The 16,000-nt window shown below is 40.9% G+C and overlaps 1 protein-coding gene across 1 annotated transcript in view; it reads right to left on the minus strand.

Moving 5' to 3' along the window:
- OTC (ornithine transcarbamylase) overlaps nt 1-13,586 on the minus strand; it is a 28,931-nt gene extending 15,345 nt beyond the window's left edge. Inside the window, exons 1-4 of the mRNA XM_085319430.1 lie at nt 13,510-13,586; nt 9,331-9,469; nt 8,668-8,749; nt 2,341-2,428 (exon numbers count right to left, since the gene is read on the minus strand). Of these exons, the coding sequence (XP_085175556.1) occupies nt 2,341-2,428; nt 8,668-8,749; nt 9,331-9,469; nt 13,510-13,586 (386 nt within the window). The remainder of the gene's footprint in view (nt 1-2,340; nt 2,429-8,667; nt 8,750-9,330; nt 9,470-13,509) is intronic.
- Between the last annotated feature and the right edge of the window lie 2,414 nt (nt 13,587-16,000).

The raw sequence follows: 16,000 nt of genomic DNA on the forward strand, positions 1-16,000 counted from the left end.
CCCTGAAAACCAGGCAGAGGCTCTCTTGCAGCACTGCAGGGATGCTCAGCCAGGACTGACCCACTTCCCTTGGGAGCTACAGCTTCTACTGCATTCCACTCGTGTCTCTGCCTATCTCAATCCCAACTCATGGGTGACTGCCTGCAGCAGCCCCAGCCTGGCCCTGTCCCCGTGGCAGTGCCCAATGCCCGATGCTGGGGCTGCCCCTGACTGCCCTGCTCCTTTGCAGAGCTGTGGGACCGGCCCACGTGGCGAGGACTGCCCTGCCAGGAGCCACCAGTCTCGTGGTGCCCCAACACACTGCTCTGAAGTCTCTCACCATTTGTCCTTCCCTTCACATCCACAAATGCCACAGTGAAATTTCATATTGTCCCTGGTAAATCCTCCCTTCCTTTGGCTTCACCAGTCACCTCTTGCAGCACTGTTACCCTTCTCCATTATTTTGTCTTGAAGCCTGAAGTCACTYGTCCAATTAGGACAACTCTGCACTTTCTCCTTCATTTCCCACTGCCATGATGTGCCAGTCCCTTCTCAATTTCAGTTCCTTTTAGCTGRTGCAAATAGTTGATCTTCATCTTTCCACTCTAGCACACTGGCATTCMTGCCATCATGCAGGTCCTATCTCCTAGTCCAGCCTCCCATCTCCCCACTGTGGCTTCTCCTGCACCACAGGAAGACACTTGGAGATTAAATTACTATTTACATCAATGCTGGGCATTTACCTCTAATTTACCTGTAATATGACATAGTAAGCTATAYGTTTGACTTGAAAAATCCTTCATCTCTCATGTCAATAGAGTTGTAGCAGGTATGCATGTGCTCTGAAGATTTCAAATGGCACACTGATTAAACTATAACTATCCTGCTTAAGYTGGGGCAATGTCTGATGCTGTATGAAGAATTTCCTTTGAAAGGATGTGTTTGTATCCCATGTCAGTGTTTGAGTTCTGCTGAACTGGCCAGGTGGACACTGGCCTCATGTACAGCAGACTTGACTGTTAAATCTCAGGTTAGTCTGGTCCCTCTGYAGACTCGTAAGTCCCCATGACTTTTTGAATCTTAGAAATGTAAACTTGTAGTTACTAAAGCAAGGCAGTGGGACACACTTTTACTGAATCATCTAATTTTGTTATTAGCAATGTTATGCATCTGGCAGGGAGTGAGACCTAGGTATTTTCAAGACTCAAGAGACTGAAATTTTGGCTTTCTACCATCAACATACTTATGTCCCCCACTTTAGCAGTTAAAGGCAGGAAAGAAAAAAAATTAAATGTTTGAGGGTTTGGTGTTTTTCTTATGTTTTCTTTGAGTATCAGCACAGAGGGAATAGGAACACAATTCTCAATCTCGCCCACTAAAGACCATGAAACCTGTAGGWGTCAGCAGAGGATATGGCTCCTCAGTTGGCCAATCACATGTCTTTCACCAAAACAAAAAGGACACTTCAGGCACTGAGCACAACTGAGTCAAACTCAGGCCTAGAAAGAGGCACAATACTTTGACTCAAAGACTCTAATGTATGGAGAACTATGAAAAACAGCAAGAGCATCTGCAAGAAATAACCTCCATAACCTCATGCTCTGTTTGCTTTCTGCAACACTGAGGGAAACACACTGGAGAAAAGCCTTGAACTCYGTTCTTCTCTGCTATGGCAGTGGGGATAGGCTGCTGGCTACCTATCCCTACATGCACAAGGGTTTGGGCAAGAACAAGGTTTTCCGGGGTGCTGGTAAGAAAAAGAAGCGTTAGCCCAGCAGTCCTGACAGCAGGTGCAGTGGAAGAGGGAACATGGAGATCGGGAACCTGCTGCAAATTCCTGGCTCAGTTTGGTGCAGGTGAGAGACCACAGTGGCTTTCAGTGCCATCCTATCACTCCAGGYAGGCTAAGGCCCACCAGCAGCAGGCATATCTGGGATAAATAAAGCCTCTGCTTTTGATTTTCAGTCATTTTCCAGTACTTCTAGCTCCATGAGAAGCAAGAGAACCAGAATGTGCTAGTCTTGTTTGAGTTATGTGCCATCATCAGTGGAGCTATGTAACCGAGATTTGTAAAACTTTTCTGTTTGTGTGAGTTATCACCCTCACTGACACTCAAAACCCCCAGATTTGATAAATATATCTCTTATTGTGAGATGTTTTGGAGAGCCAGAATAGATGGAATGACAGTGTTTTGAACTACAGATYGTGTGAGCTGATCTGCAAATATTTAAGAAATTTGGAGGGCCTCCTGACATTTCATGAAAAGAAAATACTAGCTTCTAAAATTATGCAAGAACGGTTTCAGCCTGATTGAATACTTCCTTATGCATCTACCAATCAGGCAAATGACATCTTACTAACCTTGCTGTATCTGTGAGACTCTCATTAGTGCCCAGATGTATATCCTGAGTTGTAAGGAAGCAAGGATGTCCCCCAAGGASAGCAAATCCTGCAATGAGGACAAATAAAAGAGATATTAAACACCAGAACATCGTATTTACAACCAAGTTTCAAAATCTCTTTCACATAAAAGATAYTTCCAGCAAGAAAGGTAAAGCTCAGTAGGGCATGCAGATGTTTCAAATACTTGAAGTCAGACTCCACAAAACACAAATAAATGCATTCTAGAATAAAAACACCCAAGTATGATACCTTGCTAAAATCCTTAGGCATCAGTTCTGCTCCCTTTTCAGAGAAACACTTCAGGCTACAAGCCCACATATTGCCAAAGGCATTACTATGACTCCATATTAAGAGCTAAGTAACCTGCTGAATTTCTACAATATCAACTTCAAGGTACTTTGCATCACAGAAATAGGAAAGTCCCTCTGAGCCATTAGGTCTAATTCCACCTCACTGACAGAAGCTATGGTAAAGGCCTGCAAGTATATTCACTCRTTTAGAAAACATTAGGGCTCCTCATGTCCTATAACAAACTTAAGAGCTTGGCCATACTTAATAAAGTGCCTTCAAAATTACAAAGGGATAGAGAATAAAAGATCTCAGRTGCTGCCAGTATCCCTCTGCCCTACAATAGGAAAGAATTTACAAGGTGAGCCAAGGAACTRGATTAGACCCAAAGAATGAAATCCTGAAATCCACTCCCGCACAGGAAATCAAGGAAAGMCCTGAGCACCGTTTAAGAATATAAAACCCTTTTGCTACTTAAAAGAAGCCTGGACACTCATYTGGACAAAGGTAAATATCTCCCTAAGTGCAAATCTCAGTTCCAGTTCTGCCTCTTTTCCATCAGGCCACCACTAAAAAGCTGCCAGAAGCAACCAGCTGACCCAAACAGGGAGGAAAACAGCTTTTTATCACCAACATACAAGTCWCCATGCTTTTTTCTCCCTGTTCTTAGTCTCCAGTATGATGGCCACATATTGGGCCTCGGGAGTTTTGACTTAGGGACTGTAACAAACAGTTTATCARAGGTGTTGCACAGGACACAAGGTCTTGTAACYGGGGAAGTGCAAAGCAGAGGATTTKAAATGGGCTTTAGGTAGCCCTCTAGGGCCCTTTCTGTGCATTGGTAAAGATTTTCCACATGAAAACAATTCCCTTTTAGTAGATCTTTTCCTGTCTCTGCTTTCCATGATGGAGGCAATTTGTAGAGGATCCTGATGTGGACAGACCAAACTTGTTAAGACAACAACATACAGAGAAGTGAGCCTCTGTAGTAGAGATGACAAAAATCTTGAAGGAAGCCCGCATTATTTTTATTGCCGTGAAGAGAAAAACTGCATACAGCATAGCAGAGCTGAGATCCCTCTTCTTTAGTGAAATGTTATCTCTTGGAGGTGCTAACAAATTCTGTGTCCTTACATTAAAAAAAAAAAAAAAAAAAAAAAAAAAAAAAGTTAAAAAGCTGCTTGGGCTGGTTCTAGCCATTAGATGGCACTGCAAACATCGCTAGGACTGCAGCTTCAACAGGCTGTTAAGTTGATCCCACAGCTATTACTCTTTAAAAATGATTGAAGCAGGAATGAACACTGAAACTTTTGACAGATACAACCAAAGAACTCCAGTCAGGCTCCAGGGCAGGAGAGCAATGCAGCCTTTCATACTACTCCGCCAACACAGCACAACCAGACCCCTAACACAGAGCAGCCCTTGCTAAAGTTCATCCCACATAAGTGGCAGGACTGAGATGAGGTCTGCCACTTCAGATTGATTCAGACAGTTCCTAGATTTTAAAACCAAATGGATAAAAATAACATCAGAAAATCACTGCCTTTTGAATGTCCCAATTTCCCTTAATATTAATTTTAAAATAACATTACTCCAGACTCCATCTGAAGGGCCACTCGCTCCCCTGTCCAGCCTGTGTATATTCACTTTATTGAAAGGGCCTGATTTTACTTTCCCTGTGTCATCATTAAGGGTTGCCCCAATTCACAGTCGTTAGAGTCAGACCCAGCAAGTTTAAGAATTAAGTGTTACTAATTCTGTTATTACTATTTATCATTATAAAAACATTCACTACAAATTTGCTGGTTGTGTTGCCCTCCTTTCTTATTCTCTCAGAAGCCTTTTTATGTTAAGACAGGAAAATTTTTTAGGTTTCCCCAGATACTTTCACCTCCTCTTTGCAGCACAGACACAAACACTGTATTTATGAGAAGGTGTATTTGAACCGTTGCCTGGACATTACAGCCCATCTATTCAAGACAGGTTTTTAAGCCAAGACCTTAAGGATGAAAGGTCATCTGTGGTAACTTCTCAGGTTTTCTACAGTTATTTTTCAAAGTCACATATGATTATGTCAGTGACTTATATCAACAAGTTCCACRCAATACAACAGTTCTGCATTTCAGGCTTCTAAACGAATACACTTTGGCAGATCCTTCACATCCTAGGCTCCCATGGATACGYCCTGTTTTTCTATAAATGATGCCAAGGCAAGAAAAGAGGAATCAGATCATTTATCTAGAATTGTCAGACATCAGGTAACCAAGTCAGAGCTACCACCTGGAGCCCATGTACACAGCAGAGTCCTATTGCCCTGAACTTTCTGCTCATCTGTGCGGGCCCCAAGAACRTATTTCCATTCAAAGCTTTCCAACTGGAAATACAGGAGCTCTGTACTCTAGCTTTGGATATAGTTGCAGAGAAAGAGTCTGTGCTTTAATTAGCATCCAGAGTACTAATATAAGAACTTCCTGAAGATATGCAAGCACCAATTCAGCAAGTAACAAGCACAGGCTTGAGTGCTGTGGTGAACTGGAAGGTCTAATCCTCTTCATTGTCACAAAGTGGTAATATCTAAAGCCAAATATTAACTGCTCATATTTATTTTTGTTGCATCATCTGCAACAAACTTTTGCCTTAGGTTGTGGCACAGTCTTGAGCTGACTTATGCAAACTATTTTACTACGGACATGAGTGCTGGCAGTTRCACGGACATACGGTGAGATCTCCATGCCAGTCTGTCCCTGTTATGTTGGGTAAAGTGGCCAAAGCGAATCCTCTAGTTTACACACTGGATACACAGCTATGGGGTTGCCTCTCCATCTTCTCATCTCASGCTCATCTTCTCAAGCATCCATCTTCTCAATCTCCAAGAAGGATCCTTTCTTTTTTTAACATTACAGGACATACGGATTTCGATTTGCTAGCTTACTCATTGCCTACCAAGACTTACCATCTAGAAAGTTGTTACCTGCCTAGATGGTAACAAAGAATCCTTTAGGCAGCAATTACAGGAACAATTCTCAAGTAGAAGACCAAATCCTAATGGTATTTTTCTAAAGCTACCTGTCCAAGCAGATAGTAACATAACAGAGACCTCTTGCCCCCTTTATAATGTAGCCAAGGTACATAATAATGCCCTTCTAACTAAATAACAGATTTTCCATTTCCTGCCATGTACTACCATCACCAGTCTGTTAGAATGTATGAAGTGATACAGCTATTATTGTCACTGTATGTAGTAGTCTTCAGATATGGATCTCATTTTCCTCTCATCCCAGTGTGAGTAATACTGGAAGTAATACTGGTGTAGTGAGCTGGTGTCAGTACACCTCTACACCTCTATAAAGGTATTAGAAGTTGGGTCTCCATTACACAACGAAACGAGGTATACAGAACTTTTCAGCCTGTATTATTTCCTCTCCATTTCTACCTTGTGACATATTGTCTGCATTCACCATCTGGGAAATGGTTGGATTTATTTCTAATTTCCTCACTGAAAAGTAACCACAGCTATGTATTTTAAGAGTATCAGTGACAACCAGCATATTTTACTCTAAAGCTGTAACAAAAACAGGGCATTCACCTTTTTGCCATGCCTGAGGATGTTTACTTTGTAAGTAATATATGACCATGCGGAATATCTTTGTTTTCAAAAATTATGCAAGATTTTATATAGAATGGGTTTGGGATTCTGTCTGCAAACAGATGACGTATTTTCCAATATAACAGCACAGATGACACATTTTCTAATATAATAGTCAGTAATAGTAATAAATTTATCAGGCTCAGCAAAACTCGATTTATTTTGCCAATACACTATGGAAGTTATTTGTAGTTCTTCATTAAACTTACAAAACTATTACTAATCTTAAAAAATGTAAAAATAATATGAGTTTCAGAAATATTCATTAGGACATTGTTCAAAAGAGTAAGGCATCAAAGAATTATACCGCAAGGATCAGTACATTATTCATTACGGTTCCAATGCCATCAGAATAACATAATTTAGAGACATAATATGTTAGAAAAGATACAAATGTCAAATCCTTTACAAAGCATTACAAATTAATGTTTATTTATTTTTCAAGCATGGAGTTCTTTAGAGGCATAGGGACAACAGGACTTTTGAAAAGACTTTCACAGTGTTAATATATAGCAGTAATCTAGACACTGCACAGAAAAAAATTTGTAACCAATGCTTTCCTAGACTCTACTTCTTTTTAATGAAATACATTGATTTTCATCTAATTGTTCCTGTAAATTGCAAAGTTTATTCATATCAATCTGATCACCAGAGCTTTGTCCCACAAGTGACCTCTTCCAAAGTCTTGAAAGTACAGCTCTTGGGAAATGCTATTTGAGATGACTTGTGCATTTTATAAATAAACATTTCAGTCTTTCACTGGACATAATAAATCGGTATGAAATTAGTTTATTTAGCTAAAAGGAACCTGTGTGAACTCACATTTGCTTTGAGTTAGAAATTCCAAGGGAAAAGCCACATATCTTAAAAAGCAGATGAAATGTATAGAATTTCCATGGCCCCAAAATTTTTTGAGTCTGCCTTCGAAGAAAAGTTTTAGGCTTAAGGGACTTAAGACCAATTAACTGAAGGTGTGAGGTTAATGCATATAAGTTAAAACTGCATTAAAGTCCCTTGTGGAAGCTCTTACTTAGAAAAAAGTGGYCTTTTTTCACTGGAGCTTAATCCTTGGATGACTTATGTGCATTACTCCCAGCCTTAAGCTAATTCATTTGAACTTTTCCTGAGCTTCCTTCCATAAGCCTTCAAAAGTCAAGGACTAAAGAACGCTTCCCTCAGAATATACAAATGAGAAGGATAAACAGGTTCAGAGAATTCATGATTCCCTGCCCATGTACCAGGATGGCAGGCAGTTATAAACTGGTCTAAAAACACCGGAGTTCAAAGGTGTGCTGGTTTCACAGGGAGGGAAGTAAAGACAAAAACCCATATATAAGTCCTACTTATCCGTAGGGAACAAGTCTATCAGGCAGGATCAGCAAGCAAAGCATTGTGCCAGACGACATGAAGGCAAACTCAGAATTGTTTGCAGATGACCTATCTGCATCTTCCTCACATTATTTTTATATTCATAGTTTATAGAGAAATGTGAATACTTAATGTATTTCCTGTCCCTTCATTAGGAAGAAGTCGACCTAAGGGATATTGGGTCAATTTAAATATGAGAAGGGCAAGGTTCTCCTTCTCTGATGAGTAAAAAAATGTACCCCTAAGACAGGCACCAACCTGAACTGATTCCTGGGATGTAAAGTTAGAAAGTATAGCAACAAAACACAGGGACAGTACTACTAACACAATCACATGAATGATTTATTTCAGTGGTCCTAATGACTTCAGAGCAACTACCTTGTAAATAAAGATATGCTTGCGTTTCAGGGCTTGCAGGACTGTATCCTGAAAGAATAATGTTCCAGGGCCTGATCTTATTAGGCTAATACCCTGGAATCTCCATCAAGTTATCTTCCCCTGTAGGTAATCATGTTAAGTTTCCTTTTTCCCTAATCTACATCAAGGCACTACAGTGATTCCCAGTCTAAACACATACTCTGGGATGTGACAATGGTAATGCATAATACATGAGAAATATATTTATTAGAGCTTGCTCAGTATTCAATTTGAGATGCTTACTAAAATGTATGTTAGGAAAGTGTGCATCCTGCCAACATAACTGGGAGCTTACATCAGAAGCAGTTACTTCTGCCTTTTATTTTATTTCTAATCTATCTCATTTTGGAATGATCTTGGGGAATTTCAGTGATCAAAGTGATGTACCTGCAATAGTAATAGGCAGAATGAAACACAATTAGCTAACATTCTTTCCCTATTTATGCTTTCCAACTTTAGACTTGTCTGAGTAGAAACTCCTAAATACAAAATTATGTAGTGTTTTCCAGTACATATATATTCACAGTACAGAGTTTCAAATAAATCTGACCATTGCTCCAATCTACCTGTTTCTGTGGATAATCTTGTTCTTGTGCTTCTCTTCTCAAAAATCATGGCCAAAGATTTTCCTTGCATCAAAGGCAAATACTGGAAAACATGAATTGAAGGCATTTCAGTTTTATAGTCATTACACACTTTCCAGTGCAAAACACTTCTTTCACACGGTAATCCACCATTAGTATAATTATACATTTCTTTACCATAGTTCTGTTCTCCTGTCCTTCAAATAAGTTATTAGCAATGGAGAAGGTTAGAGAGAAAGAACTAATTTGAGGGCAAAGCAACTGCATTTTGGAGCTTGATTTGAACTAGCATTAAGGAGAACTCTTATACTAATTTTGTCAGCATATAGCACAGAGAACTATCTTCCAGTTCCTACATCATTTAGTGCTGCATATACAGCATGTGTAGATGGAGTTGGCCAATAACAATTAGCTGTACATAGCTGAGTAACCATTTCATTAGCTAAGTCCTCTGAAATACGTGAAAAACAACTCTGAACATTTTACAGGACAGTTCTTGGATTTGCAGTACATGATTTACAGTATTTAAGGGGTTAAGTGATGATGTTTAGGACAAGCCAGGTGAATTGTTGATTCCCGGTATCTTTCATAACAACCTTTATTTTCACCTTCTGAGTGACCTAAATGACAGCTAAAGCATTTTACCTCTCCTTTATGCTTTATTCTTTGTTTCAAATCTGAGGCCATCCATAGCAAATACTTGAGTTCATCTGCTGTGTAATTCTGTAGAGTGAGGAGGTCACGGCCTTTCAGATGAACATTCATTAGAGTTGGTTGCCGACACCTGCATCAAAAGAGCAACCAAAACATGCTTTTGTCATTTGGCAATAAATTGTACTCATGCTAACGCATGATAAAGAGCAAGCAGCTGAAATCTCTCATTTGACTCCACTCATCTGACCCATCTGCATAAACTTGATAGCCTGTGTTAATTAGTTTAAATAACTTTTACTGTCATGTAGACAATATGCCACAATTTACTCTGTTGATCACCACAGTAACAGCCTCTCAATTTGTATCAYAAGATACAAACTACATTAGATGTAGTTTCTTATGCCTTCTGATAGGTGCATGATTTAACTGTGTGCTGTCTAATCAAATAAACCTAAATGCATAAAGCCATTCAGAGCTTAGTGAAGTAACTTACCAGTAGACTGTGTATCTGCCCTTCAGAGCACAAAATATAGGTAAATAATCTTGGTGTTCCTTCTCCCCCTTGCAGGCTTTGTGGATAGATAGGACACTTGCCACATGATACCCTCATGCATATAAAAGATGGCATTTGTATAAATGTGTATAAAATCTCTTGATCATATATGATACTGGGAATAAGGTAAMCAAATTTTAAATAACAAAATAGCCACATGCTCTGACCCTTCTCCTGTCACACAAAAAACATTCAGAGTGCATGCAATGTATTTATTCAGTGTGCGCACAATGTGCCCAGCCAAATTTATGAATGTGAAAAGCTAGTTTTAGAATCAAGTGAAACTGAATGTTGATCATCACCCACAGATTATCAACATCAATGCAGTAACATTTCTGTTAGCATAGATTACATATCTTAATGAAGCATGACCAAGCCAGTATTTCCACAAGCTTAAGGTTAGTAATAGAGAGTCACAGTTCAGCCCCTTCTCTGGCGCTGTTTCTACAACCCTCTTTAACCTAACACAGCTTGCACTATACTCTTGCTAAAGTTTGGACTGGTACAAGCTAAGCATACCTTCTTAATTAAAGACAGCAATTTTAAACTGTTCTAGTGGAGTGCACATCAAAGAAACACAAACAAACTGGCTGAGTGCAACTACTGGTCTTTTATTTCCAAGCAAGCTCCTCATCGGCTCATCTTTGAGGTCAGGCTCAGTTATAACACCTGCCAATAGTCAAGACTTTGAGCCTATTGCCAGGAAAACTCAGGAAAAAAAAAAAAAAAAAGGTGATTTATATTTATGCTTCAAGTCAGTTCTGAGGAATCAAGGCCCAGGTACTACACAGGCCTATGGTGGCTTCTAGAGATTTTAGTATTTCATCTGTTCAACCTGGAAGGATGGACTCTCTYTCCTCTGAATTTTGTAGAAGAGGCTCAAACAGAAACTGAATGTGGAAGTTCACAGCTTTTAAAGAAATGGTACATATTATCACTGTCCATTTGATATCCCAGCACAAATTGCATGACTTTTCAAAACACGTAGCAGAATTTTTTCTTTACTTGAAAATATTTAAATGCTGTGTATTTACCCTCTAAAGTGCTGTAGCTACACATTGTATCACTTCCACTACGAAGATTTTTTCATAGTGAAAATGATTATGTATAACTGCAGAAACATGGACAAGGTTTGAAGAAGTAGCACAGGGAATGCAGATGCCCTGGAGATTAATATCCCTAGAAGTCAGTATATGGTGTCATATATGAAGGCAATGTGCTCCAGAGGTTTTGCAGAATACCAAAGGATTCTGCTAAGCTAAGCACAGAGATTCCCATCAATGTGCATGATGAGAATCCAGTCTCTGCACAGCTGGAGTGCTGSATCTGTCTGCAGCACTAAGCACACAAAAGAATGGACTTCTTGCTTTTAAAATTTWGGGTAATGTTGTGTAAGTATTTTCTTACAGTGTCTCTGAAATTTGATTCTTAAGTAAAATACAGTCTAAATTGTATATATGACTTCAGTAATAAGTATTTGTCTGTAACACTTAAAGTAATAATGTACATTTCCAAGCCATAAAGACTATATCTGACACTGTCACAATCATCTATGCGATAACATTATATATTTTGCTATAACTGTTAGAATTCTGTATCCATGCCTGTCTCCAAACTAAGATAAGCAACCTAAAAGAAGCTGGAAAGCACTCGTGTGCCATTCCAGAAATTGAAGTGACAGCAAAACATAGGGCTAGCAAAATGATTCCCTGCATTTCTATATCCAATACCCACACAGCAGAATATACCTGGAATTTGAAGAAAGGTTGGTCATTCATATGTGTCAGGCACCTTCCATCACAGAATGAAAAATAGCCTACCAAGGCAAACTATTGAAATCAAACCTTGAAAACTCAGACTTACAAGGGATTAACTCTAATGTGTATATTCTGAAGAAAAGGTAGTTTCATAATTGTGTGTTCTCATTTTCTCTCCCCCTTCCCCCTCCCCCCCCCTCCGAACATAAACGGATTTGCTGCTCTGTCCAGCTTTGAGGAACAAAAAATATTCACTTCTACTGTTTTTGTCTATGCAATTGCTTGCTGCTTAGTGAACTGTTTGTGTCCTCAGTGCTGCTCTTTGAGTTTCTAATTGCAGTGTATGATTACCTCAAGGTAGTTGCAGAGACTGTCTACTATGAACTTCCCAAAGAGGAACTTCTGTTCATAACCGCTTGTTTTACTATTTAGCCCTATTGAGAGGTGTGTTGAGAAGCATCCAGCTCTGTAACTTCTGCACTGGTAGATAAAATAGCACTAAAATAGGCTATCCAGAGAGGATTTAGAATCGCCATCTCTGGAGATTTTCAAGACTTGGTAAACAAATTCATAACTGACATGATCTACTGTTGTCATGCTACAACCAGAAAGCTGGACTAGAGATCCCCTCCTGCCAACATTTCTGTGTTCCTATGATGATTCTGTTTTATGGCTATGACCTTCAGAAATGTTTTCCCCTCCCTATTGTCCAYATCCTCTGAAATAGAGACAGAAGTGGACAAATAAATTCCAGAGAAGGGGCATGAGATAACATACCAAAGTTAAAATGTAACAGGCAGAATAGCAAGGTCAAATAGTTGGCTTATTCCCTTCTGAGCAGGATAGCAATTACTTGAGATCCTTAGGATTGCTAGATCTTGAGTTATCTTGYGGCATATATCTCTGTGTGCTTAACCTGTAATGTTTAGGCAGTGATGATAGCTTATGTTAATGATATGACATAAGGTATAAAAAGAGAACCCTAAAAATAACATCCAATTATTATATGGGGAGCCTAATAAATTAGCTGACTTGGCAGCTGTTTTCCACAATTACTTTTCTATCATCTTTGCTAACCAGAGAAAATTCCCACCAACTGCCAGCAGTAGAAACCCAAAATCCATACAGAAAATATCACACAGGCTTCAGGACCACTTTAAAACTGTAGCAACTGAATCACATAACTTAGAAAACTATTGTTTTCCAGTTGATGTAAATATGGAATTACACTTCAAGACTTTAATTTTAACTTGATTCTTGAGATGTGACAAGCATTAGAAGAGGCTCACTGAAACATTGTGATAGGTACTTTTCTGAAGCCATAGGGAAAGGGAAAATCTACGCCACTGAAGAAAGAATCCAAAGTCAGGTTTTCAGGTCTACATGGTTAATTTTGAACTTCCTATCACACACTACTCTTCCTGCATGCATCATGCATGTATACAAATAAATGAACATTGAAGTTGAGATTCACTTTGCAGCTTTGAGGAGGGAGTCTTCCTCCCAATACTAGTCAGAACACCTGTCTAAAAACATTAAAATTTCCTATACATTATTCAGATAGTTATTTATTGTTTAGAAGTACCTGCAGTGTATACTGAACTCAAGAAGAAACACTTTTTTCATGTGCTGCTAAACCCCATGGAAAGAATTAGCAAGATATCACAAACATTAAAAGGAAAATCCTCCGGCCTCCCAAGGACTCAGAGTGTGCTTCCTCAGAAGGCAAAGGGGAACTAAACATCCCAACAAAAGCCTTTATCTGAACCACTTACTTGTTCAGAGAATTCAATTGCTTTCGTCTCCAGATTTCTGATTAAATATCAGTGAAGGACAGAGAAATCTAAAGGATAAGCTTACCAAAATTGTCGCACCAGATGCTTGCTGTTCTTTGATAAATTTGTAACACTGAAGAAGTTCCTCAAATTAAAAAACATCTTCTTTTCGTATTAGATTTCTCTTAGTCCTGCAAATAAAGTCAAGAGAAATGAAGTCATACGAGGCAGAGAATGAGTTGTGCTGCTGCACAAACAAGGCTGGTAGGAAGAAAAGACAACCTTATCTTTGATTTTTCTAGTCAGGGCTGGGCCTGGTGAGGGCTGATACCTGGTCAAATTCTACAGATAAAAGATTCCTCACAGGGTCCATTGCACAACTCACGATTTGTGCATTTCTATGTGGGTCCATTATATTACAGCTGTGTCAATATAATTTCTTAGCAATTTCATGCTTGTTAAATACTTGTACAGGAGTATGCCCTAGCAGAAAAAGGCAAGAGAAGACTGGGGAATGACTACACTAAAAACCAATCTTGTTGTTGAGGTTTTTTTGGAATAAGCTTTAAAYTGTGCTGTGGTTGCATTAAACAGCACTTGGTGAGGCCCAGTAACTTKAAGTATTATGACCTGCATAACCGTTTATGTTAAAGCTCTCTATACACTTGGATGTTAGTCAACTCCTAAATAATGATGTGATTTCATTTAAAATTTTTATCTTCAGATAAAAGTCAAGTAAGACTTTATGTTGCACATGCTATAGGTGCTTTTGAAATATAGCCATGAGTTTCTCATTTTCTCATCTGTAGAAAAAAAAAAAGTACTTACATAATTCAGGGTGATGGCATCAGGCAAAAAATATTTTCTCAAAGATGGTGATGTGTTCATACTCTCCTGAGAGGATCATATAACTAAACCACATATAAAAAAATTAAAGACTGATCATCCAAGCAGGAAAACCTGCATTGGAGAAGTCCTGCAGGGTGATGGCTGTTGGTTGGACTTGTTCAGGCAACCCAAGGACAAACTGAAGAGCTTAGAAAAAATAATGACTGAGCTGTTTGGAAAATACAGCAGCGTCAAGGGGATGTCATACTGGAAAAAAGAAAAAAATACAGAAATGAGCACAAAGGGAGTGAAAAAGCCAGCTGCCCAGACACACAGGGGAAAGCCTGGGTAAAGGTTTCCCTCCTGGCTGCACTTCCCTCCCAAATGCCGCTCGCAGCACTCAAGCCCCTCCACCGAGGACTGCCCTTGTGCACCTAGTGCAGGTCAGCGGCTTTGCACAGCACAGCATCTGCAACCCCTCCGCTTCTCGCTGGGCAGCAGCAGGAGGTGTTCAGCCAGAAGTCCCTAGCTCTCCAAAAGAGGAGGACAAGCAGTCCCCAGGCCCCTTCTCTGCCCAGCAAGTGGCAATCACCAGCCAGGCTCCCAAAGAAATGGGACGCAAAACCAGCCAGGAGCTGCCCCAAGAAGCTGAGAAAGCAGGGCAGGTCTAGCTGGAGGGACGCTAGCAAGTCCCAGAGAAGYCCAAGAAGCTCCTGAAGGTGTCAGAGCACTTTGGCGACTGAGGTAGGCAGTTCCCAAGACCCAAGGCTGTAGCAAGGCCAGAGCATTCGAGGAGGCAGAGGAGGCAGTGCAGGCATGGGTCGTCTGGAGGAGCTGACCCTGAGGAGTGACCAGGAGGAGCAAACATCCTGTCAAGAGATTTTTAATAGAACTAYTTTCCCTTGAGAAGAAGCCCTCGGTGTGGCTTGTCCGTGCTAACAGTGTTCCATACAGGGCTCAGACCCTTCAGGAGAGGCACTGTTCAGGTCTAGCAGTAAGCCAAGAGCATTGCAGGCCGCGAGCTCTGCACGGTTTTCCAATTGCTGGTCAGCTTGGGAGGGCTACCAAGTATCCTCAGGGGAGTGAGGAAGGAGAGGAGTGATGTACAGACCCTGGACTTCAGGAGAGGGCCTGTGGCTTGTCCAGGGAATTGGGGGGGGGGGAAGCCCATGGGAAGGCAGCTCCTATGGACAAAGGAGCTCAGGAAAGCTCACAGGTCTTTTAAGGCAGCCTCCTCCAAGCCCAAGAACACTCTGAAAAACAAGCAGACATATAAGGAGCCTGGCTTGGCAAGCAGGGAAGTCTAGCCAGACATCCAATGCAAAAAAAGCATCACYCAGGAGGTGGAAGCAAGGACAGGCTACAAAGGAAAAATACAGAAACGTTGCCCTGGCATGTGGGGATGGTGTTGGAAAAGCTCAGCTAGATTTGAGGCTTGCAAGGGCCACCAGGGGCCACACGAAGAGCTTCTCCTGCTGCAGCAGCGCTAGAACGGCGGAAGAAGGCAAACGTGGCACCGCCACAGCATGGGGGCAGCGGACGGAGGGACAAGGCGCGCAGCGCAGGCCCAGRCACCCCGCGCCGCCTCTGCCTCCAGCAGCAGCCGCTGCCCCGGGCCTCTGCGCTTGGAGGCGCGGCTCGAGGAGCGCGGCAACCCGCAGCACTGCCAGGACACGCACCCCAAGCAAGCGCAGCCCGGCCGCCGGCCGTGAGCCCGCCGGCCGTGAGCCCGCCGGCCCGCCCGCGCC

Source organism: Rhea americana, unplaced genomic scaffold (assembly GCF_003343005.1).
Source record: "Rhea americana isolate MKP2758 unplaced genomic scaffold, rheAme1 scaffold_59, whole genome shotgun sequence".
In the NCBI taxonomy this organism is placed as follows: Eukaryota; Metazoa; Chordata; class Aves; order Rheiformes; family Rheidae; genus Rhea; species Rhea americana.